The 24,582-nt window shown below is 35.5% G+C and overlaps 1 protein-coding gene, 1 non-coding gene and 1 pseudogene across 2 annotated transcripts; 2 read left to right on the top strand and 1 right to left on the bottom strand.

The window, feature by feature from the left end:
* Window positions 1–17,333: 17,333 nt before the first annotated feature.
* Window positions 17,334–20,441, top strand: LOC140826663 (uncharacterized calcium-binding protein At1g02270-like). The gene is made up of 10 exons (XM_073189154.1): window positions 17,334–17,729; window positions 17,821–17,925; window positions 18,017–18,122; window positions 18,584–18,804; window positions 18,905–18,981; window positions 19,062–19,170; window positions 19,263–19,388; window positions 19,501–19,611; window positions 19,720–19,827; window positions 19,922–20,441. The coding sequence occupies exons 1-10, from the start codon at window positions 17,574–17,576 to the stop codon at window positions 20,147–20,149; spliced, it is 1,347 nt and encodes a 448-aa protein (XP_073045255.1). The 5' UTR covers window positions 17,334–17,573; the 3' UTR covers window positions 20,150–20,441.
* Window positions 20,442–20,793: 352 nt separating this feature from the next.
* Window positions 20,794–23,469, top strand: LOC140826667 (NAC domain-containing protein 62-like; annotated as a pseudogene).
* Window positions 23,470–23,503: 34 nt separating this feature from the next.
* On the bottom strand, window positions 23,504–23,589 carry TRNAM-CAU (transfer RNA methionine (anticodon CAU)). The gene is given in 2 exon segments: window positions 23,504–23,539; window positions 23,552–23,589. It is a non-coding gene; the product is annotated as a tRNA-Met (tRNA).
* Between the last annotated feature and the right edge of the window lie 993 nt (window positions 23,590–24,582).

Here is a 24,582-nt window from a genome sequence, read left to right as displayed (position 1 = left end):
ATTACATGTTGTTTGTTATCTGAGTTGATTACAGCATGTAATTACCAAGACTGAATCAGAACCGAGTCTGAATCAGAGGTATATGATCAGAGGAGGGCTGAGACAGATTGTATAGATTGTGTACTAATCTGTTTGATATTCAGATATACCGTCTCGAAGAATTTCAGAAAAGGGCAGTACTTCGTCTGAACAGAGAGATGTATCAGAAACTCAGTTAGAAGAAAAGATGAAAGAATTTGAGTTATTACAGCCGCCGGTTTTGAATGGTACTGAGACATCTGAAGATTGTCAGAACTGGTTTGATGATATAGAAATCTTGTTCGATTTACTTAACTGTACAGATGAACAGAGGGTTAAAATGGTGCCTTATCAGTTACGAGAAGCCACCAGGAGTTGGTGGATTACCAGTAGAAGAATGTGGGCACAGAGAGGTACAGTGATGTCATGGGAAATATTCAGAACTGAATTCTATCGAAGATTTTTCTCAGCTTCGTACCGAGAGGACAAGAAATTAGAGTTTGAGAATTTGAGCCAAGGGCAGCTGAATATTGACCAACATATTGCTAAATTCTCTACTCTACTGCGTTTTGCTCCTCATTTGGCTGGGAATGATGAAGCTGTAGTGAATCAGTTCATCAGAGGGTTGAACTCGGAGATAGTTGCATTGATGAATATGCAGCGACCTTACCATTTTGCGGATATCTTGAGTAGAGCGAAGAGAGCTGAGGCGAGTCTGATTAGACAGCTAGGGAGGTTGTGTGTGAAGCAACCCCAGACACAGCAATCCCCTCTCCGATTTGATCGTGGCAGCACGAGTGGAAAACAAGATTTGTTGGAAGCTCGAAGTCATTCAAGAAGTTGGGGAGTGGTTCCTCCAGCTCAAGTGGTTCCAGTCTGAGTTATACTGGAGTGTATTGCAGAACTTGCGGAGGAAGACATTCCACAGAGCAATGCCAGGGAGTGACTGGTAGTTGCCGTATCTGTAGACAGCCGGGACATTTTGCTAGAATTTGTCCCCAGAAAGGTTCTCGAAGATTTCAGGGAGCAGGACCATCGGGATATGGTGATCGAAGAACAGCCTAAGGAGACACTTGATGATATAGTGGCAGGTACTGTTACTCTATGATATGTTGCATATGTATTGATATATACTAATGCATTGGTTATGAGTATTTTTGAAAGAATTTCATTGAGATATGTTGTACCTGTTGAGTCTGGTAGTACTGTAGTATTAATTTCCTTGTGTTAGGAAAGAAAGATTTATATCAGAGATTTCTGTGAAATATTGTAAACTACAGTAAGATGAGAATGAGATTGAATTAGATGATGATGTGCTTGTGTTTTCAGATTTGATTGCATTATTGATATTAATATGCTAAACAAGTACAGAACTAGAATATAAGATTCAGACCAGATATGGTTGATGAGTAGAGACTTCACGGTAAGAATTCTAGATTCAGAACTCTTGTGATACTCAGATTGTATATGACTCGATTATTACAGAAAAGAACAGATGGTATCCTTATGTAATCAGTAGATGTACTGGAATCGAGCCTAGCATTGGTAGATTTGCCAATGGTATACGAGTTGACTGATGAATTTTCAGATAAGATTGGAGATTTGCTTTATATTAGAAAGATAAATTTCAGAATTGAATTGAGATCAGGTATTGTTTGTATAGTAGATTTAGTACAGAATGGTATAGACTATACAGAATGATACAAAATGAATTGAAAGAATATTTGAAAGATCATATTAAATATTCTGAGAATTATGATTCTTGTATACAAAAATTGTTCAGATATGTACTTTGTTGAAACAGATTGTATTCAGAATAGATAATATCTGATGTTAGTATACTAATTGATTTTGAGATAGTTGATATTGTGATCAGTGACTGATCAGATACCGATATCAGAAAGATCAGAAGGTCAGAAATGTCAGAATTGTCAGAGATTGATATTATATGAATTGACAGATTATCTGATATGATTGTGTTTTGAACTGCTTGAGAATCATTGCTTCTAGATCAGTATTTTATACAGATTGTATTGTTTGGGGAGCATATTATATTTGCAGATGATATATAGCAGTTGATCAGAATGGCATGAAGATCTGATTGATCTGACAGAATTGATAGTATTGTTAGAACTTACAATCCTATATATTTACTAGATTAGTATAGATTATGATTATTCTGAATCAGTATTGATACAGATTTTATGAACCGTTGAGAGTATATACAGTTCAGCTTGTATCAGAAATGAATTCGAGAATTTCAGCAGTTCAGAAACGTGATCAGAGTGGTCAGAACAGTATTTCGATAATCAGAGCAGAGTATCGGTCAGAAAAACAGATATATGATTTGGTGTTTTGTATGAGACGGATTGTGGTATGATATCAGAATGTTTCAGAGTTGTATAACAGAATTGATATTTATAGTCAGAGCCGAATACCAGGTAGGTATATTTTCTTTCATTTATGTTATTAATTGATTTGTTTGTATCAAATAGTTCGAATCTGAAATCACAGATAGGGTCAGAAATGTACCGTAGTGGATCCAGTTTTCAATTTGATGATTGAGAATGTATGGTATTCGAACAGATAGAGTTGATATAGACAGATTAAATCAGTTATAACAGAATTTGTACAGAAATGTTGGCAGAAATTGTACTGATATGTCTGAATCGCTAACAGAGAAGACAGAAAGGGAGAAATCAGAAGAGTTATTACAGACTTAGTATATGTCTGATTCGACATGGGGAGTATATTTCGATGAATTTCGTAATAAGATTATCCCAATATTTTCCAGATTGTGATATAATATGATTATGATTGACAGATTGTTCAATCTATATCTATTAGTTTGTACAAGATGATGTACAAACAGAACCAAATGACACAGATTGATGTCAGAACATAGTCCGAGTGACTAGAATATAAAAGTAAATTATGTCAGATTGTGATTTTGATTGAGTTGTATTCGTAATAGAGTATATCATGAACTCTCTTTTAGATTGTTTCACAGATTGACAGGCAGTCAGAATGTGTTATCCAGATATTAAAAGACTTTGGTACAGCTTTAGTGCTGGATGTTAGCACTAATTATTATGACTATTGTCACTGTTTGAATTACTGTATGACAATAGCTATTAAGACAGTTCAGAATGGACAGATTTAAGAAACCAACGTCGGATGATGACGATTGGTACTTGAAGCTAAAGATTGTAGATGCCTTTGTTTGAGATAAAAAGATTTGATAACAACAGATGGTAATGAGTTGTTATGAGCTGTGGTTTGATATATACAGATGTTGTATAGCTAGTGTTGTGAGATTGAAATTTCAGAACATATTCATTGAGATGAGTTCTGTTTTGAGCTTTGTATACATTTCTTCTAATATGTCTGAATTGATTATTTACGAGTTCGAGGACGAACTCAGATCTAAGAGGGGCAGAAATGTAAGGCCCGAGATTTAATTACTGTAATCAGACGACGATTAAATGGTCAGAATTGTGATTAGTAAATATCACAGGAGCCAAATAAAACGTGAAAGGAGAAGCCGGTCGTTGTTGCATTGTGAGCCAAGATTTCGGGCAGAATATGTGGCGCCCGAGCGGTAGAAAAGCACCGCCCGAGCGCCAAGGCATCACAAGAATTCGGACAGAAAGGCTGGCGCCCGAGCGGTAAAGATTTACCGCTCGAGCGCCAATGGAATAAGGAGCCACGCACCGAACAGAAAGTGTCGCGCCCGAGCAGTACTTTCTTACCGCTCGAGCGCGAGACGTGGAATAGGCGGAATGAGCCACTTGCTTCAGTTCATGTTACGGATGTATATATATATATATATATACACATGCAAATCTTCAGAATTACGTAAGCAACTCATTTCTCAGAATTGAAGAAAGGGCCGAGGAAGATAGCGGAAAATCCTTACGCCTGTTGTGAGAAATCCGTCCGTCAGATTTTGAATCCGACTTCGGTACTGTGTTCCTATCAATGCAGACTACAACTGGACGTAAGTTTTGTTACGTTTAGACAAGATTTGAATTTATGATATTGTCAGAATTGAATATGATTCATATATGGTGTTTCTGCTACCGTAGACACTGTATAATTGAAGTCAGACTGAAGAACAGACTGGTTATGTAATTGTTATGATTTTCAGAGTCGATTTGACTGAGATTCGATATCAGATTTGTGTTATCGTTGAGATTATAAATTGTATTAATACCGATTATGACTCGTGGTATTATATCTGTGGTGTTCAGAATGACGGGGTATTCAGATTGTATTGTTATGCCGTCGAAACATCAGTTGATTAGATTGATCAGAGTCAGTAATGATTTCGATTGTAACGTGATATCGTTGATATGAATTAGATTGTACCTTGTTCAGATATAGATCAGATTATATACTGATTTGAGTATTGATCAGAACAGGTTTTGATTGAGTTATATACTGATATTGTATTTATGTGATTGTCATTGCCAGACCGGGTATGGACAGATCAAAATACGAGACTTCGTCTTCGTCAGAGCGGGAAGACAAAGGTATAAATAAATGTTGATTCGGGATTGCACAACTCGAGTTAGATCTGACTTGAGTCTCCCTAAATCACATACTTTATTTTATTGCATTGATATTTGCAGATTATCAGATTGATATGTTAATGTATTGACTTAGAACAGAGTTATAGTCTGAGTCTAGGGCAGACAGCCTAGCTAGGGCAGAACAGCCGAGTCTTTCTCAGAACCGATAAGACTCTAGACTTACGGTGTATCGACGCGCTTAAATGTAGATCGACGTTTAATGTAGACACTCGATACAGCATACCGAAGTCTAAATTAGACCGGGATCCCTAGATTAGAATGAGAGATGAGTCAAGTCTTAGATAGTGAGACTAGAGTTTAATTTACAGATCCGTAGTAATTATGTTTCGTAGGTTACGATTCATGTGTTATTTACAGACTTGTACTGATACATGTTGTTGATTATGCTACATGTGATAAGATATAGTTCATGCTTTTATATATGTTTTATATGCTTGCATGATTACATTGTTTATACTGGGATATTTATATCTCACCGGAGTTATCCGGCTGTTGTCTTGTTTTGTATGTGTGCATGACAACAGGTGGGGCAGGATCAGGGTCCAGAAGATGAGGAGAGATCGAGATTAGAGTGGTGATCACGGACTTGGATGTAGATAGGTTTTATTACTTGAATGTAGTAGTTGAACCTAATTTTAAATTAGAGGCATGTTATACAAGATTTGTATTATTATACTAGTTTGTATAATAGATTGATTCCATTACCTTCCGCATTTTAAAAGAAAAATTTTTAGACCCTGTTTATCTTAACTGATAATTAAACCCCAAAGATGATTAAGAAGATGATTAGCGTTCGGGTCCCCACACACACACACACACACACACACACACACAATATATATATATATATATATATATATATATATATATATATATATATATATATATATATATATATATATATTGGGTGGGTTATATATTGTTTTGCACCAAATTTATTAGTGGATTAACGCTTAAAAAATTAATTTTCTTAGGCATCGTTTGGTTCGTGTGATAAAATAAGTAAATGACATATAATAAAAGTAATTATAAAATAAAAAGTAAAGATAAATGACATATTATGATACATTATATGATGTTTGACATGATTTTAACTTGCTTGAATATTTTTGTTAATTATATTATGATTACTAAAATGCCTTCATCATATATTAATTAATAATATATTCTTAAAATGATTAAATAAATAAATAAAATATCTAGAATTAATTTATTTAAAAAATTATATTATTATTAAATTTTCATTAATTTCAATTTCCGAAAACAACTAAAAAAATCAATTAATATGGTAGAAAATAATTAAAATCAAATAACATAAATATGCATTCATTCTAATAATTAAAATAGTAATACAAATTTGAATATTAAATAATGGTTAATAACAATTATAATATTAAAGTTAAAAATAATATAATAATAATTAAAATATGATCAATAATAATTAAATTATTTATAATATTAGTCAAATTAAAAATTATATTTAAATATTATTAAATTTTTTAATTTATAATTATTTTAAATTTTAGGATATTAAAGAATTAAAATTAATCAAATGTCATCATCTCTCCTCCAAAGGATTATATAACCATCAACGGGAGGATAATAATGTATATAGTGCGAGCTGAACGTACCTATCACAGTCTTAATCATGCACACCAAACACATGATAAATGAATGATTAAAAATGAATCAACCCTCATCATGCACAACAAACAATGTCTTATTTGATAACCTTATCTTGTAAATAATTCATGTGTGATGTGTCTGGTGTACAAACAATGAGAATTAGCGAATCATGATACACGTGATGTATGTGTTTCATAAAAAATTAAAGAATCAAGTTTTTTTAAAAAAATAAATAAATAAATGGAAGTTAAAAAATTTTAAAATTTAAAAGAAATTTAAATGAAGTTGTTTAATCTGATGTACATATAAATATATGGTTTTTGATTGTAGATGTTCTAATATACTCTTGTTCATGATTTAAGATGGTAAATTCAATCAATATTTTTTTTTCTATTGAGTTCTTTTGTAATTCATTGTTCATTTTAAATGATTTTGAACGTTATTGTATATTGAATTCATCAATTTACCAATGGTTTTTATTTGTTGCTCCTAAAATTAGTTACTAAAATGAGTGAATTTTTCCGTAGTTGCTAATGAATATTTAATGTTTATATCTTATTTTTCTCTTATTTTACATATAAATACATCACTTTTATAACAAATTGATTTCATCATACATGATTTACATATTGAGATATGTTAAAGATTATGTGTAACAATATTTTTTTTTTTACAAAAAATATTAATGGAATTATTATGTGATTGAGGTTTTGCAATAATTTTCTCATATTATTTTTTTGATGAATTATTTTTTATTTGTGGTTGTCCACTTATACCTCTCATTGTGCGGGGTAGAAAACATGGTGTCATATATGGATGTAAGCTGTTTTAATTTTTAAAATATAAATAATAAAATTTGTGAGTTCTTCAACTCTATTTTTCAGTTTTTTCATACTATTCATAAAAAATAATATAAAAAATAAATATTATTTTTTATGAATTTAATAATTTTATACTTAATTAATATTTATAATTTATTATTGTGAAACTCTTGTTATTTTTATATATATGACAAGAAAACTAAAATTTGAAAAAATCTAATAAATTTTTAATATTTCAGATATAAATAATAAATTTTGTGAACTTTTCAACTTAATTATATGTTTCCAACTTTCTCAGACTATCACAAATATATTAGATTATTATAAAATATTTTTAAAAAAAATTAGGAATTCTTTATGTATTTAAATTATTTTTATTAGTTAATATCAAAAAAATTACGAGGCTCTTGATATGTTTAGGTAGACAATAAGAAATACTAAATGTTGGCAAATTCCAATAAATTGATTTAAGTAATAATTAAATAAACAGTAGCTCAATAATTTAGTTATTTCACATATTGTTACAATCAAGCTCTTATCACTAGGCCAAAAGCTATAGCTGTTAGCCAAGGCGCAACTTTATTTTTTTATACTTGTGACAGCGTATGGTGCACATACTTGGGTGAATGGGTCAGGCTGTTAGGCCCATAAGTCCGGGGAGGTGCGTGTCTATATGTTGGTGGTGTATTATATCCCTTAGAGATCAATCTTATCATTTTCCTATCATCGGCTCTGTCCCTAGCAGAGACAATATTATCCATTAAGATCTGATGTCACTCTTTTATGGCCCACTTGACGCATGAGAACTTTTTAGGAAGTCACTCATCTCAATACTACTCCACTCATGCACGCTTAAACCAACATTCTCATTTCAAGAAGAATAGAATATGCTTCTTGGGATACTTGAACCAATGGTCTAGCTCTGATACTGAATGTTAGGATTAAACGCCTAACACTAGATTCAGAATTCCAGCTTTCTGAATCTAGGTGCTCGCTCCTACTAATCCTAAGAAAAAAAAAATAGTAAATCGTTACATACCTCTAGAACAGAACAGAACACTAAAGATATCGAAAACCCTCTTAAACTCAAATCACTTTTACGTATACTATCATTACATATATCACGAATAAAACAGAATGCTAAAGATATCAAGAATCCTCTTAAACTCAAATCACTTCTACGTAGAATTTGAGAACAAAATGAGAGCTTATCATTTAATAGAATGTCCCATGATGGGCTCGATGTCCATATGATCTGACTTTAGCGGTCGATCTTAATTAACTTTTAGTGAATTTATTTAATTGATTTGACTATAACCCATCAATACTCCGACATCCATAGTTTTTTATTTTCACTAAACATATATGAAAGAGAGAAATCTAACATAAAAAAAAACAATCTAAGTTGTCTCGTGTTTTTACTTAGAACAAAAACTTGTGTGAGACGATCTCACATGTCATATTTTGTGATACAGATCTTTTATTTGGGTCAGCAATGAAAAATTATTATTTTTTATTGTGGATATTGGTAGGATTGATCTGTCTCACACATAAAGATTCATGAGAGCGTTTCACAAAAAACATGCTCTTTTACTTAAAAAGTTTTAAAGTAATGTAACATAAATTGAGGATTCGAGTGCCCTTTTGTTGCAAACAAGTGCTGGCATTTCCACTAGTTTATTGTATTTACGTAGACCACCATTTATTTATTTTATTAGCCGACAAGAAATTATGATAAAATATATATGTGATCAAAAGTATATATTCTTTAAGCAACTGGCCAAATATTTTTATTCTAAAATCGAGCACATACATTCATGAACGCTTAACCCAACATTCTCATTTCAAGAAGAATAGAAATATGCTTCTTGGGATACTTGAACCAATGGTCTAGCTCTGATACTGAATGTTAGGATTAAGCGCCTAACACTAGTCCAAAAGCTATAGCTGTTAGCTAATGCGCAACTTTATTTCCTTGTATTTGTGACAACACAGAGTTTACTTGGGTGCTACTGGGGTAGGATTGTTAGGCACATGAGTCCGAGGAGGTACGTGTCTATCTGCTGGTGCTATCTTATATCCCTTAAAGATAAGTCTTACCCTTTTCTTACCGTCGGTCTTATCTCTAGCAGAGACAATATTATATGTTAAAATCTGGTGTTACTATTTTACGGCCCACTTAGCCAACTGGATCAAGCGGTGCAACATTAACAACTTGACGCATGAAAATTTCTTATGATGTCACACATCACAATACTACTCTAACTTATGCACGCTCAACCCAACACATATGATTCATTATGTGTTATAATAATATTTTATATTATAATGTTTTTAAAATTAAATTTCCTATTATTATATATTGTGTGATTCAATTTTCAGTTGTGTTATAAACATATAATATATATATATATATATATGTATAAATATATATATATATATATATATATATATATATATATGTTGAATTTAATCAAAGAAATAGTAAAAATGAAATAAAAAGATGAAAAAGATACAGAAAAATTCGAAAATCATACAAGAAAAAGATTGAATAAACTAAATTATGATTATTTAAAATTGTAGATAGAGTGTGAAATAATATTTATTATTGAATAATTTTTCAAAAAAATAATGTGTCTATATTTATTTGTAAATTTATGATCTATATAACGTACTTAAGATCTAATTTAATAAATAATATAGATAGATTGAGAAAATATGGATTAGTACGAAAACTTTTGAAAAAGAGAAACCTTCAAATTTCTAAGGACTCGAGTTTATAAATTTGAGACACAGAATGTAAAATCCAAATCCTAATCCATTTCTTATTCGTCCAAACATTAATCATAACATTTCTGAAAAGGTTTTGGCCCCTGCAACTATTCTATGGGTGTCGGCTGGATGGATTTACCTTTTCCACCGCCCAAGGTACAACTCAGCTCTACTTTTCAAATATATTTTTCTAGAAAAATCTATTTATTTAATGGGTAATACTTTTCATAATTTATCATGGTTTTGTGATTGTCAGATAGTTCGTGAGATGCGTTGATTTGATCTATATTTATAAAAAAAATATTTTTTAACATAAGAAATAATTTTTTTTATGAATAACATCGTAATAAAAATCTATATCAAAAAATTGACCTATAAAACGGTCCCATGAAATTTTTGTGAAATTCGATTCCGATTCAATGAACAGCATCATTCCTAAGCCAGCAGCCGCACGTTGTTTGCATTTTTTGCTGGGCGAAATTCCACAATCACATATTCAATATCTTTAATAAATTATAGACCAATACTAAATCAACAAAAATGGAGTAAGATTTTGACGATAGAGATGGGAAGCTTCAAAATCTCGATTATTAAATAAGTTAATTCAAAAAAAAAATTATAAAAAAATTCTTCCATCATAAAATATCTTTGACTTCTTCTTAGCAAAATAAAATCATTACTTGAATTAAGAAAATTCAGAAAGCTGGAATTCTGAATCTAGGTGCTCGCTCCCTCCTACTAATCCTAAGAAAAAAAATAGTAAATCGTTACATACATCCAGAACAAAACAGAATACTAAAGATATCGAAAACCCTCTTAAACTCAAATCACTTTTACGTATACTATCATTACATACATCATGAATAAAACAGAATGCTAAAGATATCAAGAATTGTGAGAACCCGAATTTCCAGCAAAAGCATTTCAGTAAGCAATGCAAAATTTCCAGCAGAAGATAATATTTAGAAGCTGGTATTTTTCCAGCAGACATGTATTTTCCAACAGCAACAGTAGAAGAACGAAAAATCAGCAGCAGCAGAAGAGCGAGAAAGAAGCAGCAGTCAGTTATTGATTCAGCTCAGACTTGTAACTGAAGCATTAACAGGGAATAAAGGCTGTTAATGTCAGATTATGGCCATTAATTGGAAGCGTAACAGTCAGATTGTGACCTATAAATAACACCCTCAAGTCTCTGAAATGGGTTACACAAGCTTTGAGATTATCACTTAAATTTCGAGTTAAGAAAGAGTGCCTTTGTCAAGCAGCAAAATCCAGTAGCGAGAACAGCCAAATTCCAGTAGACTTCAACCGAAACTTTAAGCAAATTACTGTAAGTGGGCTTATATATAAATAACTTGAAATCCGTTTGATAATTCTGTTTTAAAGTCTGTTTCTGTATGTTAATTCTGACATATGTTTTGAAGCACTGAAACTCCCTAGTGAACTAATGGTAGGAATATATATTCTGAACATTTCTGAATTCTGATTCTGATTCTGGCCTCACCCCTTAGAGGAGAGAACATATAGGGGACTGATATCAGTTTAGCCATGAAATTCACTAACGTGTTCAGTGCTTACTAATTCTGATTTCTGTTCTGAAACCTGCAAAGTCTGAATTCTGATTTCTGTCATGAAATACGAGTTTCTGTATACTATTGTATTACTGTTTCTGTTGAAAACGATTTCGAAAACTGGGAGTTAATCCCGCCCCTGCTTACTGAGTGACAATCATATCACTCACCCACCAAACCCATCTCAGATAAGAGTACTGAAGAGATGTTAGAAGAAGAAGAGCAGATCCAGTTCTGGGGCTGGTGAAGAAGACTGTTGTTCTCATTTTATGTTTATTTTTATTCCGCTGCATCTGTTAAGATACTGTAATATTTGGTTTTACATTTCCGCTGTAAAACATCAGCATTCGAGTTGTAACAGACAATTAATTTATTTCGTATTATGAATAAAAGACTGGTTTATGAGATTCTGTACTTCTGAGGCTTGTTGTTTTCGAATGTAATATTTGAGAGCAACGCCGGTGTCAACCAACCCCCGTCCCGGGGCGTGACATTGAAGTGGTATCAGAGCAGAACCGGGTTTCATAATCTGGGGAGGAGGAACTAGAAATAATAAGTTCTTATAGACTTCTGAGAATAAGTTCAGAAGGTTACTGAAATAGACTACTGAAAAGAAGCTACTGTAATAGACTACTGAAACGAGTTTAAAAAAAAAAAAAAAAACAGTAGACCGAAACCAGTAGATGACTTTAAAACAGTAGCAGCAAAACCAGTAGTCTGGAACCAGAACCAGTAGAAGGAAACCAGTAGATCTGAATGCAGAAGACTGGGTCAGTAGACTCGGAATGCAGCAGACAATGCTGGAAAAGCAGCAGACTGATTGTAGTAGCATCAGAATTGCAGTAGACAGTGTATTCCAGCAAGCAAATGCAGTAGACTTCGCAAAATGGCATAGAAGTTGAGGTGTTTTTCGCGCAAACTTCAAACGACCATAACTTTTGATCCAGGAGGAATTTTTACCATTAAAAGTAGGCGTTGGAAAGCTCTCGACGAGGAGAACCTAACCTAGAACCATTTATCGTTCTAGCACCACCGACGAAGCCCAAAATCCATCGTTTAGATAGTGATATCATCATTTCCGTAAAATTTTCCAAAATTTTGAAGCTTTGAGGAATTTTCATTTCCAAATGGCTAAGTATTTTTGCACCAAACTTGGTATCATTCATATTCTTGATGTGAAAGATTTTTAGTAAATTTTTCACGCCATTCTGAGACCGAAAATTTTTGAGCTATTTTCTGCTATTGAATGTTATAGGCTTACTGATTCTATTCATTCCAGTACTTGTCTATAACTTAATCCATATCCTTGATATCAATTCTGAACATTTACCCTCATGTTTTGGATGTAGGATATGGCTGACCAAAGTAGCTACGTTAAGAACTTAGAGAGGAAGCTAGAGAAACTAAAGTGGCATAACTACTGCCTAAAGCTGGACAAGGACGAGTTAGAGCGTCGAGCAGAACACTTGGAGGGTGATGTTCAACGTTATGCTCACTATCTGCATGAAGCAGAAGAGAGGAATAGGAAGACTCAAGAGGAGTTTGAAATATCCCAAGAGACTGTGGCAGAATTCATCGAGTTACGTGATACACTGCTTGAGAAGATCCAAATACTCAAGGATCAGAATCACCAACTCGTGCACCAGCATAATCAGTATAGTGAGCAGACTGATGCTCAAATTCAGGAGTTGCAGAGTACTGTTGAAGTTCTTAGCGACCAGAATGCAGTTCTGCATGGTCATATTGAGCATCTACAAGCAGTAATAACCAACCAAGATGAACCTGAAGAAGAACCAGAAGAGGAAGAAGAAGAAGTTGAAGAGGATCTTATGGATTTAGATTTGGGAGAAGTGATAGATTAGAATACCAGTAGTAGTAGTTGTAATAACACTTGTCCCACTTGCCTTTCTGTTTTCATTTCGAAATTCAATTGTAATTGCACTTTCTTGGGAAATCAATAAAAGTTATTTTTATCCATTGGTTTCATATTTAAAAATTCAAGCAATTACTCAATCATTTTGTTTCTTTTCTTGAGTCCATATTCTGCCATCAACCTTAGAACTTTCGTATTTGTAGGAAATGGACGGAAGACCAGTAAGGAACAATCGCAACCCCTGTTATGGAAACCGCAACAATCGCAATGACGACCGTAACAATGAGAATGAACAACAACAACAACAACAACAACAACAGCCACCAGCAGTTGGCCTCAGCCAAGTGGATTTAATGGCGATAGCCACGATTGTGGTAACCACGTTACAAGGGTTAGTGAACCCTAATGCTAACCAGCCACCACCACCACCTCCAGCTCAGAATGGGACTAAGCAGCACTATGAGGCTCTCCGAAGAGCAAGAGTCCCTAACTTCGATGGAAGCACCGATCCAGAGGTCCGACAGAATTGGATGAAAGAGGTGGAAAATCATCTTCGACTACTTGAGGTTCCCCAAAGGATCAGAGTAGAGGTGATTACACCTTTTCTTGTCGATCAAGCTGCCAAATGGTGGGAAGGAGTCTCACCAGCTATGATAGAGGCGGGACCTATCACTTGGCAAAGGTTCCGAGAAGCATTCCTGAGGCAGTACTTTCCAACAGCAGTTCGAGTGCAAAAGCTGTCAGAATTTGAAAGCTTGGTTCAAGAACCAAACATGACAGTGGTGGAGTATTCATCCCAGTTCCACTCATTGGGAACTTACTCCCCAACCATAATGGGAGACGAGGCCTTGAAGATGCATCGCTTCAAGAAGGGATTGAACAGCCGTATTCAATCTGCTCTTGCCGTTATCGAGCCCAATAGTTTTGATGAATTGATGGGAGCCGCCATCAGGGCTGAGAATGACATCAAGAGACGTGAAGGCGAGAACAAACTCAAACGTCCTCAGCCAAGCCAGTATCAATCGGGCCAGCAATTCAAGAGGCCTAGGTTTGCAAGCAACCAATTTAGTATTCCATCCAAAGGAACCACTTCTTCTCAATCAAACAAAGAAGGAGTCAAGTGCCAAACTTGTGGATTCACGCACACGGGTGAATGTCGTAGGAATTCTGGAGCTTGTTTCCGTTGTGGAAAGATGGACCATCGCATTGCTCAATGTCCTCTTCCAGATCCAAGGAACGGACCAGCAGGAGGAACAACTCCAAACAAGCCTAAGGAGAACAAGCCAAATGCTCGAGTATATGCTATTACTCAAGAAGAGGCTGACAACTCCAATGATGTCGTAGCCGGTACCATTCTAATCAATAATATACCTGCCTATGTGTTATTTGATTGTGGTGCTACGCATTCATTCATGTCTAAGAGATTTGCCAAGAGGTTAGGAGCTAAGCCTGATACTTAGAAGAACCATATAGAGTAGCCACTCCTGCAAATCGAATTTTAGAAACTCACACTCTATATCGGGATATTAGTGTTCTCATAGAAGATCTGAAATTCAAAGCAAACCTGATTCAACTAAACATGGTGGAATTCGATGTAATTCTTGGAATGGATTGGTTAGCCAAGAATCATGCCTTAGTAGACTGTCATGGAAAGACGGTAACCATCCAAGCTCCACACCAAGAGAAAATTTTATTTCATGGCAGGACCAAAGAAGGAAAGACTCTTCTTTCTGCTTCTCAAACTTGGAAAGCCATGAAAAGTGGAGAAGAAGTTTACCTAGCCATGTTAAGCGAGGTAAAACAAGAAACCGCACCTACACTAGAAGAGATTCTGGTAGTACAAGAATTCCCGGATGTCTTTCCTGAAGAACTCCCGGGCGAACTTCCCGATCGCGAAGTGGAATTTGAGATTAACTTAGTGCCCAATGCTACACCAATCTCAAAATCACCGTATCGAATGGCTCCAGCAGAGTTGAAAGAACTCAAAGAGCAACTTCAAGAGTTGTTGGACAAGAAGCAAATCCAACCAAGCGCATCTCCGTGGGGAGCTCCTGTCCTATTTGTAAAGAAGAAAGACGGAAGCATGAGGATGTGCATCGATTACAGAGAGCTGAACAAGATCACGATCAAAAACAAGTATCCGCTTCCAAGGATAGATGACTTGTTTGACCAACTCAAAGGAGCTTCGGTCTTTTCCAAGCTCGACTTAAGGTCAGGCTACCACCAATTGAAGGTCAAGTATAGCCAAGTTTCGAGGACGAAACTTTTCATAAGGAGGGAGGGATGTGAGAACCCGAATTTCCAGCAAAAGCATTTCAGTAAGCAATGCAAAATTTCCAGCAGAAGATAATATTCAGAAGCTGGTATTTTTCCAGCAGACATGTATTTTCCAGCAGCAGCAGTAGAAGAACGAAAAATCAGCAGCAGCAGAAGAGCGAGAAAGAAGCAGCAGTCAGTTACTGATTCAGCTCAGACTTGTAACTGAAGCATTAACAGGGAATAAAGGCTGGTAATGTCAGATTATGGCCATTAATTGGAAGCGTAACAGTCAGATTGTGGCCTATAAATAACACCCTCAAGTCTCTGAAATGAGTTACACAAGCTTTGAGATTATCACTTGAATTTCGAGTTAAGAAAGAGTGCCTTTGTCAAGCAGCAAAATCCAGTAGCGAGAACAGCCAAATTCCAGTAGACTTCAACCGAAACTTTAAGCAAATTACTGTAAGTGGGCTTATATATAAATAACTTGAAATCCGTTTGATAATTCTGTTTTAAAGTCTGTTTCTGTATGTTAATTCTGACATATGTTTTGAAGCACTGAAACTCCCTAGTGAACTAATGGTAGGAATATATATTCTGAACATTTCTGAATTCTGATTCTGATTCTGGCCTCACCCCTTAGAGGAGAGAACATATAGGGGACTGATATCAGTTTAGCCATGAAATTCACTAACGTGTTCAGTGCTTACTAATTCTGATTTCTGTTCTGAAACCTGCAAAGTCTGAATTCTGATTTCTGTCATGAAATACGAGTTTCTGTATACTATTGTATTACTGTTTCTGTTGAAAACGATTTCGAAAACTGGGAGTTAATCCCGCCCCTGCTTACTGAGTGACAATCATATCACTCACCCACCAAACCCATCTCAGATAAGAGTACTGAAGAGATGTTAGAAGAAGAAGAGCAGATCCAGTTCTGGGGCTGGTGAAGAAGACTGTTGTTCTCAGTTTATGTTTATTTTTATTCCGCTGCATCTGTTAAGATACTGTAATATTTGGTTTTACATTTCCGCTGTAAAACATCAGCATTCGAGTTGTAACAGACAATTAATTTATTTCGTATTATGAATAAAAGACCGGTTTATGAGATTCTGTACTTCTGAGGCTTGTTGTTTTCGAATGTAATATTTGAGAGCAACGCCGATGTCAACCAACCCCCGTCCCGAGGCGTGACAAGAATCCTCTTAAACTCAAATCACTTCTACGTAGAATTTGAGAACAAAATGAGAGCTTATCATTTAATAGAATGTCCCATGATGGGCTCGATGTCCATATGATCTGACTTTAGCGGTCGATCTTAATTAACTTTTAGTGAATTTATTTAATTGATTTGACTATAACCCTTCAATACTCCGACATCCATAGTTTTTTGTTTTCACTAAACATATATGAAAGAGAGAATTCTAACATAAAAAAAAACAATCTAAGTTGTCTCGTGTTTTTACTTAGAACAAAAACTTGTGTGAAACGGTCTCACAGGTCATATTTTGTGATACAGATCTCTTATTTGGGTCAGCAATGACAAATTATTATTTTTTATGCTAAGAGTATTATTTTTTATTGTGAATATCGGTAGGATTGATCCGTCTCACAGATAAAGATTCGTGAGAGCGTCTCACAAAATAACATGCTCTTTTACTTAAAAAGTTTTAAAGTAATGTAACATAAATTGAGGATTCGAGTGCCCTTTTGTTGCAAACAAGTGCTGGCATTTCCACTAGTTTATTGTATTTACGTAGACCACCATTTATTTATTTTATTAGCCGACAAGAAATTATGATAAAATATATATGTGATCAAAAGTATATATTCTTTAAGCAACTGGCCAAATATTTTTATTCTAAAATCGAGCACATACATTCATCGTAGAACCGCCAATAATTAGTCACTAAAAGTTTTTTGAATTCCTACAAAAAAAAAAGTTTCGATCTTTCTGTGTTTTCTTGAATTCTGTTTGATCCCTCCATGTTAATTGATTTCTTCATCGATTAAATTACATCATTGGAGTTGTACATATATGCGTATAATGGGAAGGAGAAAAAGGAGAATAAACAGAAGAAAGGCTTCAAGAATCGGCAATTATGCATTGACCTCGTCGATCAAGGATCTCCCTTGTGTTTCTTGCACAACTTTTAATATTCTTGCTCCTATTTACAAAAGACTCAACAGGGAGGTAAAATATATGTGTGTTTTAGTTATTGTTTGTGTATGAAGGAAATTTTGCTGGCTTTTTTCGTAATTTGTCTATTGGCGGGTGAAAGCAGGATCCCAGTTGCAGAGAAAGCGATGTTAAAGATGATTGGCTGAATAGGAACCAGAGGATTTTGGATTGGTTACTGTATGAAAGATCTTCAATTATCTGCCTCCAGGTTTTGAATTTTTCCGCTATGGTTTTAATTTATCCGAATAAAATGTGATATTTGATGTTACTCAAGACGTATGGTCTGTGGGGTGTTACAGGAATTCTGGGTTGGGAATGAGGAGCTTGTGAATATTTATGATGAGAGGCTCGAGGATGCTGGTTATGTAAACTTAAAGCTTGCTCGGACGAATAACCGCGGTGATGGTATTTCGTTTTCGTTGGGATTTTTTGCTTTTTGATTGTTATAAATTGCTGTTAGAAAACATTCTGTAGTTGCTCTTATGAATTGGAAAAGATTCTAGATCTCAGAAAAAGGTCCTCTTGTTTCAGTTTGATGCTTGTGTCATGATTGACAAGTTATGTGATCTGATTTCTGTTTCAAGTATTTGTGTGTTCCTGTTCGGTTGGGAATTGTATCTCTTATTTATGTGCACGGATAATACACTAGAATGTTAATTGCCAGTTGAGTTAATTGCGGATGATTTAGGAGTTGGATAGAAGTCGCAAGTACATGAAAAAATGAAAAGAAGGATTGTAGGAAACCTTTTCTTGTAGAAGTATCATCTTGCCAGCAGCATCACTACTGGAAATTCAAATGAGTTCAGAAGAAAAAAAATTAGCTCAGCCTGTTCAGTAATAAGTTGTTCTTTCTTGAAATTTGATAGGTCTCCTGACTGCTGTGCATAAGGACTACTTCAAGATCATAAGCCACAGAGAGTTGCTTTTCAATGATTTCGGAGACCGTGTGGCACAGCTGCTGCACGTTGAACTGATCGCCCCCTTCTCACAATGTCGGAACAGTGATATACGCCAAGAAATTCTAATAGTGAATACCCACTTATTGTTTCCGCATAATTCGAGTTTATGCTTAGAGAGACTACGTCAAGTTAGTTAAACTGATCAGTTTTTTATTCATGTCATTGTTGGAAATGCTTTATTTTGTATCAGTTGCTCATGCAATTTCCATTTCGTGTTTTGCTTGATAGGTCTACAAAATTTTGCATTACGTGGAATCGTATCGAAGAGAAAATAAACTCAATCCCTTGCCAATCTTACTCTGTGGGTATGCCTTTTTTCAAGTAATTTACTGTTACATGTAGCATTCCCATGCTAATTAGCTCTTGTTTTATTTATTTTCTTCAGTGACTGGAATGGGAGCAAGAGGGGTCATGTTTACAACTTTCTTAGATCTCAGGGGTTTACGTCCTCATATGACACTGCCCATCAGTACACCGATGCAGATGCTCACAAGGTGATTTAGTACCAATGTATTCATGCTATTGTTTTTTTAATGATCTTTTCTCGATTAGATTTGTGTTTCTGATTCCATATTATTCTATGCAGTGGGTGAGCCACCGTAATCATCTCGGGAACATTTGTGGTGTAGATTTCATATGGCTTCTAAATCCAAATAGATACAGGAAACTATTCAAAACAAGTTGGAGCGAAGCAGTGCTTGCAATGTTCAAGGTAGGAACTGAAATTCAACAATTGGTTTTACAAGTTTTGTCATGTAACATCTGCTCTAGCTCGAATTTGATTACTTTGATAATGTATTCTCGGTTTGTTTTTCTCTTCACAGTATCAACTTAGCCGAGCCTCTCTTAACGAGGATGACGCATTTGCCTTTCTGAAGGCTGATAGCCCTGGTGATTACATCACGTATTCTGGCTTCTGTGAAGCATTGCGACAGGTACCATTTTAATCTGGATAGATGGTTTTTATTTGAAATTTCTTATTTATGGAGTGAGAATCTTGGAAAATAACCATGTATCATAATTTACTTTCGATGCTCCAACAGCTTAATTTAATTGGACATGGCAATGGACTGAGCAGTGACGAAATTAAGGAACTGTGGACTCGAGCTGATATTGATGGAAATGGTGTTCTTGATCGTAAAGAATTCAAGGTAAGAAACTACTCTACTAATGATAATGAAAATCTATGGTGTCTCTTACAAAAATATAAGAGGAATATAATTCTTGTGATCATGTATACTACAGCAACGGATATGGAACACCTCTTGTTCAGAACAAGGAGAAGAAGTGGCCTGCGATGAAATGGTGAATGAGACGGAGCAAACTATTGGATTTAAAGTGAAAAACGCAGCTCTCTTCCCTACTGAGGCAGAAAAAGGAACGTGGCCCGAAGATTACTCGCTTTCAGATCACGCACGACTCACAGTGGTATTCTCACCAGTGAAAATGCCATGCTCTAGATTGACGTCGTGAATGAGAGTGTCAAGAAAAGTGTGGGTTTGGGTATATGTGTCCACAACTCAACACGAGTTTCAAGTCTCCATAATATGAAACCAGAAGACCCAGTGATTTGGGCTTTGTACCATCTGAGGCTGAAGATGAGAAAATAGAAATCTTGCTCCTGCGTGCCCCTTGTTCTGTCTCTATATATATCTTGTTGCTGCAGTGAACGTGAACGTGAACGTCCTCTGCCCTTTGATTCATATTATGTATATGAAGAAAACTGCTTGTACAGGAATTACAACGAAAGAAACTGATTTTTATAGCGTGTGATGTAAAACAAGTTGAATAGAATAAAGAATAGTTATGAGCTCATCACAAATATTCCAGCATCAGAATACCTATATATATATATATATATATATAATATAATAATCATTGTTTCCTTTTTGTGGAGACAAGAAACAAGAAAAACCCACAAAATTAAATCCTAGGATAAAAGTTTTGAAAAATTATTAAATTACATAACAAAGAAAAAGAAGATAAAATGGAAACAAAAATGACTTCCCTTTGCCTTAAGCTGTAAGGGATTGACTTTCTTGCATTCAACCACGCGTTCACCTGATTGATAAATTTAAATAGATAAAAGAATTAAATGTCCTTTTTTCTTAATATAATGGTAAAAATATTCTCTCTCACACGGTATATACACCGGGTGACTGATAATGGATGTCATCAAGTTTCCCTGAATCCCAAGTCCCAACTCTTTTGTTCTTTTGTTTATTTATTAAACTTTTCTTTATTAAAGAGCTCTGCTTTATCCTTTTGCTTTCTTTGATTTGATTTAATGGCTGTGCTTCCGTTGAAAGCTTTACCGGTTGGCTTCAGATTCCGGCCGACGGATTTGGAATTGATCGATCACTATTTGAGGAATAAAATTAATGGACGTGACAAAGATGTCACTGCTATTCGTGAGCTTGATGTCTGCAAATGGGAGCCATGGGATTTACCTGGTGATTTTTCTTTCTTTCTTTTTTTGCAAAAACAAGAATGACCTTGCGTCGGAGATTCTTTTTGTAGACTTGTTCATTGCTTTTGATTGTTTAACTTGAGAAGTTGACGTACTTTACTTAAGTTTCTTGAGATATAATCTTTTGTTGCTTTTTTGGGTGTAAGATTCCCATTTACCGTGCGTTTGTCTTGTTCTGATTATGATTGTCTGGTCCGCTTGGTCGAATTGTTACACAATATGAGTTTTTGTTTCGAAGTAATGTTTAACTGTCAGATAAATTCGGATTCTGGGCGTTAAGGGATATATGTGCTGTTGTCGATTTTTTGCAGATTTATCGGTTATACCGTCAATTGACAACGAGTGGTTCTTTTTCTGCCCCAAGGATCGTAAGTATCAGAATAGCCAAAGATCCAACCGTGCAACCGAGAAAGGTTATTGGAAAGCTACTGGCAAAGACAGGAATATAGTTTCTAAGAAGGGAGCAAAGATTGGGATGAAAAAGACACTGGTTTTTTATAGCGGACGTGCACCCGATGGCAAGAGGACTAATTGGGTGATTCATGAGTATCGTGCTACCGATAAATCGCTTGATGGAACTCATCCTGGTCAGGTCGGGACGTCGTTATTTGCTATATATTTTGTGTTGAGATGTTCGGATACATTGAAATGTTTCCTGTTTTTTAGGAGTGTCACATTAGTCAAGATGGTGGGGGAGTGATGCTGTTGTGATTAAGTAGCAACCTTTTGGTTTAAAAATCACTTCATCTCTGGGGAATGAAATCATGAATCTTTCATTCATTTAACCTATCCCTCGAATCACTTTATGTAAATGTTCGCTACTTTGAAGTTCTGGGTGAATAGATGTCATGGGGTTAATTAATATTTTGTTTAACCATTGCATATCTTCATGTTTCTTTCGTCTTGATGGTTTGTTGAATGAATTTCTTTAACAGGGTGCCTTTGTACTCTGCCGTCTGTTTAAAAAGGATGATCTCAAAAAAGACGATGCTGCCGAAAGCTCAAACCTTGAAGAAGTTGAGGATATTGCCTCTTCTCCCACAGTCACCAAGTTTTTTGCTGATGATGAACGATCAGAAGCTGTTATACATGCGTGTGGAGGCAGCATTGAAATGCAACCTCCAGCTGATGATAAATTTCCAATTAAAAATTCAGATTCGCCGTCTTTCCCAGTAAGCTAAAGAACCATACTTGAAACCAACCTTCTAACCATAGTGATCAATATTTGAGTCACTGCTACTCTTTTAACTTTTTATTGCCGATACTTTTCTCCAGCCCTACCCAGACTTGGAAAAATTATTGGGCTTGTGTCCTCCTATTCAGGAGCCAGAGGAATGGAAAATCTTCTCGCCAATGCATTCACAGGATGCCAATGGAGCTTGGAAGCCCATACTTGTGTACCGACAGCTTCTCTGGGGAAATCAACGACGACCCAAATGCTATCCCTTTCCAAAATGGAACAAATGCTAGTGATATTGACATCTTCTTAGACTCGATTTTAAATGATCCAGAGGAGCACAGCTGCATGCCGAATGTGGAAAAATCTGGTGGGTATAGTAGCCCTGCAGTGTACAGAAACAGCTCTTTCGGACCTGGAATCAGGTTAAGGACTCGCCCAACATCGAATCGAGTAAATGCCCATGATTCTGCTGAACATGGAATGGCTCCTAGGAGAATGCACTTGCAGATGAAATTGGAAATTGGACCGGCTCAGGTGTCCCCTTGGTGGAGATTCAAATGACATTAAAGTAAAAGATGAGGAAGAGTCGACAGTGACTGAGGTGAGATGACTTTTGCCATATAAATAACCAAATATTAACACGAAAGCCCATCATAAAAAACATGTTTTTCACAAGATTGGTTTTTACAGGACAAAAATTCTATGAATCCTTACGCCTTGAATAAGCCGGAGGAATCAACATCAGATGAAACAAATCAAGGCAAAGCAGTCCAGTGATTCGAGCAGAAGTGTAACAGCCAAATCCAAGAATTTTGATGAAAGCCATGAAGATTTTCCTTCTGTCTGCGGCTTACAACTTTCTGGGAATGCACCATATTTGTATGTGCCCAAGATAGTCGTCTCCACGGCTCTCATCCTCGTACTTGTTGGAGCATTGTGGTATCTTAAATTATGAATCAAAGAGGAGAACCGTTTCTTTGTAATGTGACTCTAGGATTAACAGGCTTAGTCCTGACGGGATTTGCACGAGCATTATTTCATTACAGAATATTGTATGTGGCTAAGTATAATTTTTGTTAGGACGACTGTCATGGATACAATATGATTTCGTTTGCTCCAAACTTCCAACGTGACATTTCTATTTTCTTGGTTTTTACGTGGGGAAAAAAAAGGATGATGGGGTGAGAGAGGCTCGAACTCTCGACCTCAGGATTACTCAGAAAGCTATGAGACCTACGCGCTAGCCAACTGCGCCACCACCCCATGTTGAAATAGTGAAAGTACAATTAAATATATAAACCATATTAGTTACTCAAGTGATGTATACATCGGGATGTAAACGATCCAAACCAAGTCGAACAGTATCAGGCTTGAGCTTGGCTCGTTTAAGATTAATTGAAGCTCAAGCTCGAGCTCGAGCTTGATTCGAGCTTTTATAATCTGGCTTGAGTTTGGCTCGTTTCAGATTGATAGAACTCGAGCTCAAACTCGAGCTTTATTCGAGCTTTTATCATCAGGCTAGAATTCGATTTGTCTTGAAATTACTAAGCTTGTGAAAAGCTCGATTCCGACTCGTTAAAAGCTCGTTTAATATGTTAATCAAGCCGGGATCGAGCTTGGTTTATTAATAGCTCGTTTATCATATTTAACAAGCCTGACTTGAGCTCGGCTCGTTTTCGAGTTCGTAAAACATACAATTGAGCTCGAATTTGAGCTTGATTCGAGCTTGTTAAAATTAAATATATCTATGAACTAATTTTATATTAGACATAAAAGTTTAACTTTTATTAGTATTAATATTTTTATTTGTCAACTCAACAAATGAGTCAAGCTCGAGCTTACGAGCCACCTAAACGAGCCGAGTTCAAGCTAGTGAGCCTATTAAACGAACATGTTTGCGAGCTCACGAGCCGAATACGCATAAGCTTGAGCTTGGTTTGATTAAGTTGTCGAGCTCAAAATCGAGCTTGAGCTTGGTTTGATATGATTAACAAACGAACTCAAACAAGCTTTTTATCGAGCCGAGTTCCGAATAGCTCGCGAACGGTTTGGTTTGTTTACATCCCTATGTATACACATATCGAATCACACAAATATTTTACTTGAAAGCGCCATCCACCACCCGATTCTTTGAATGGACTGATTTACGAAGATACTGATTGAAGGGAACTGAGATGGATTCCCACTCCTCGAAATAACATGTATTGGTTTCTATTGATTGGGCTGAATGAAAAACATTTAGTCGACTTGTAGTTT

The sequence above is a fragment of the Primulina eburnea genome, chromosome 1 (assembly GCF_022965805.1).
Source record: "Primulina eburnea isolate SZY01 chromosome 1, ASM2296580v1, whole genome shotgun sequence".
NCBI classification, from domain to species: Eukaryota; Viridiplantae; Streptophyta; class Magnoliopsida; order Lamiales; family Gesneriaceae; genus Primulina; species Primulina eburnea.
This window is presented reverse-complemented; position numbering and strand designations above follow the sequence as displayed.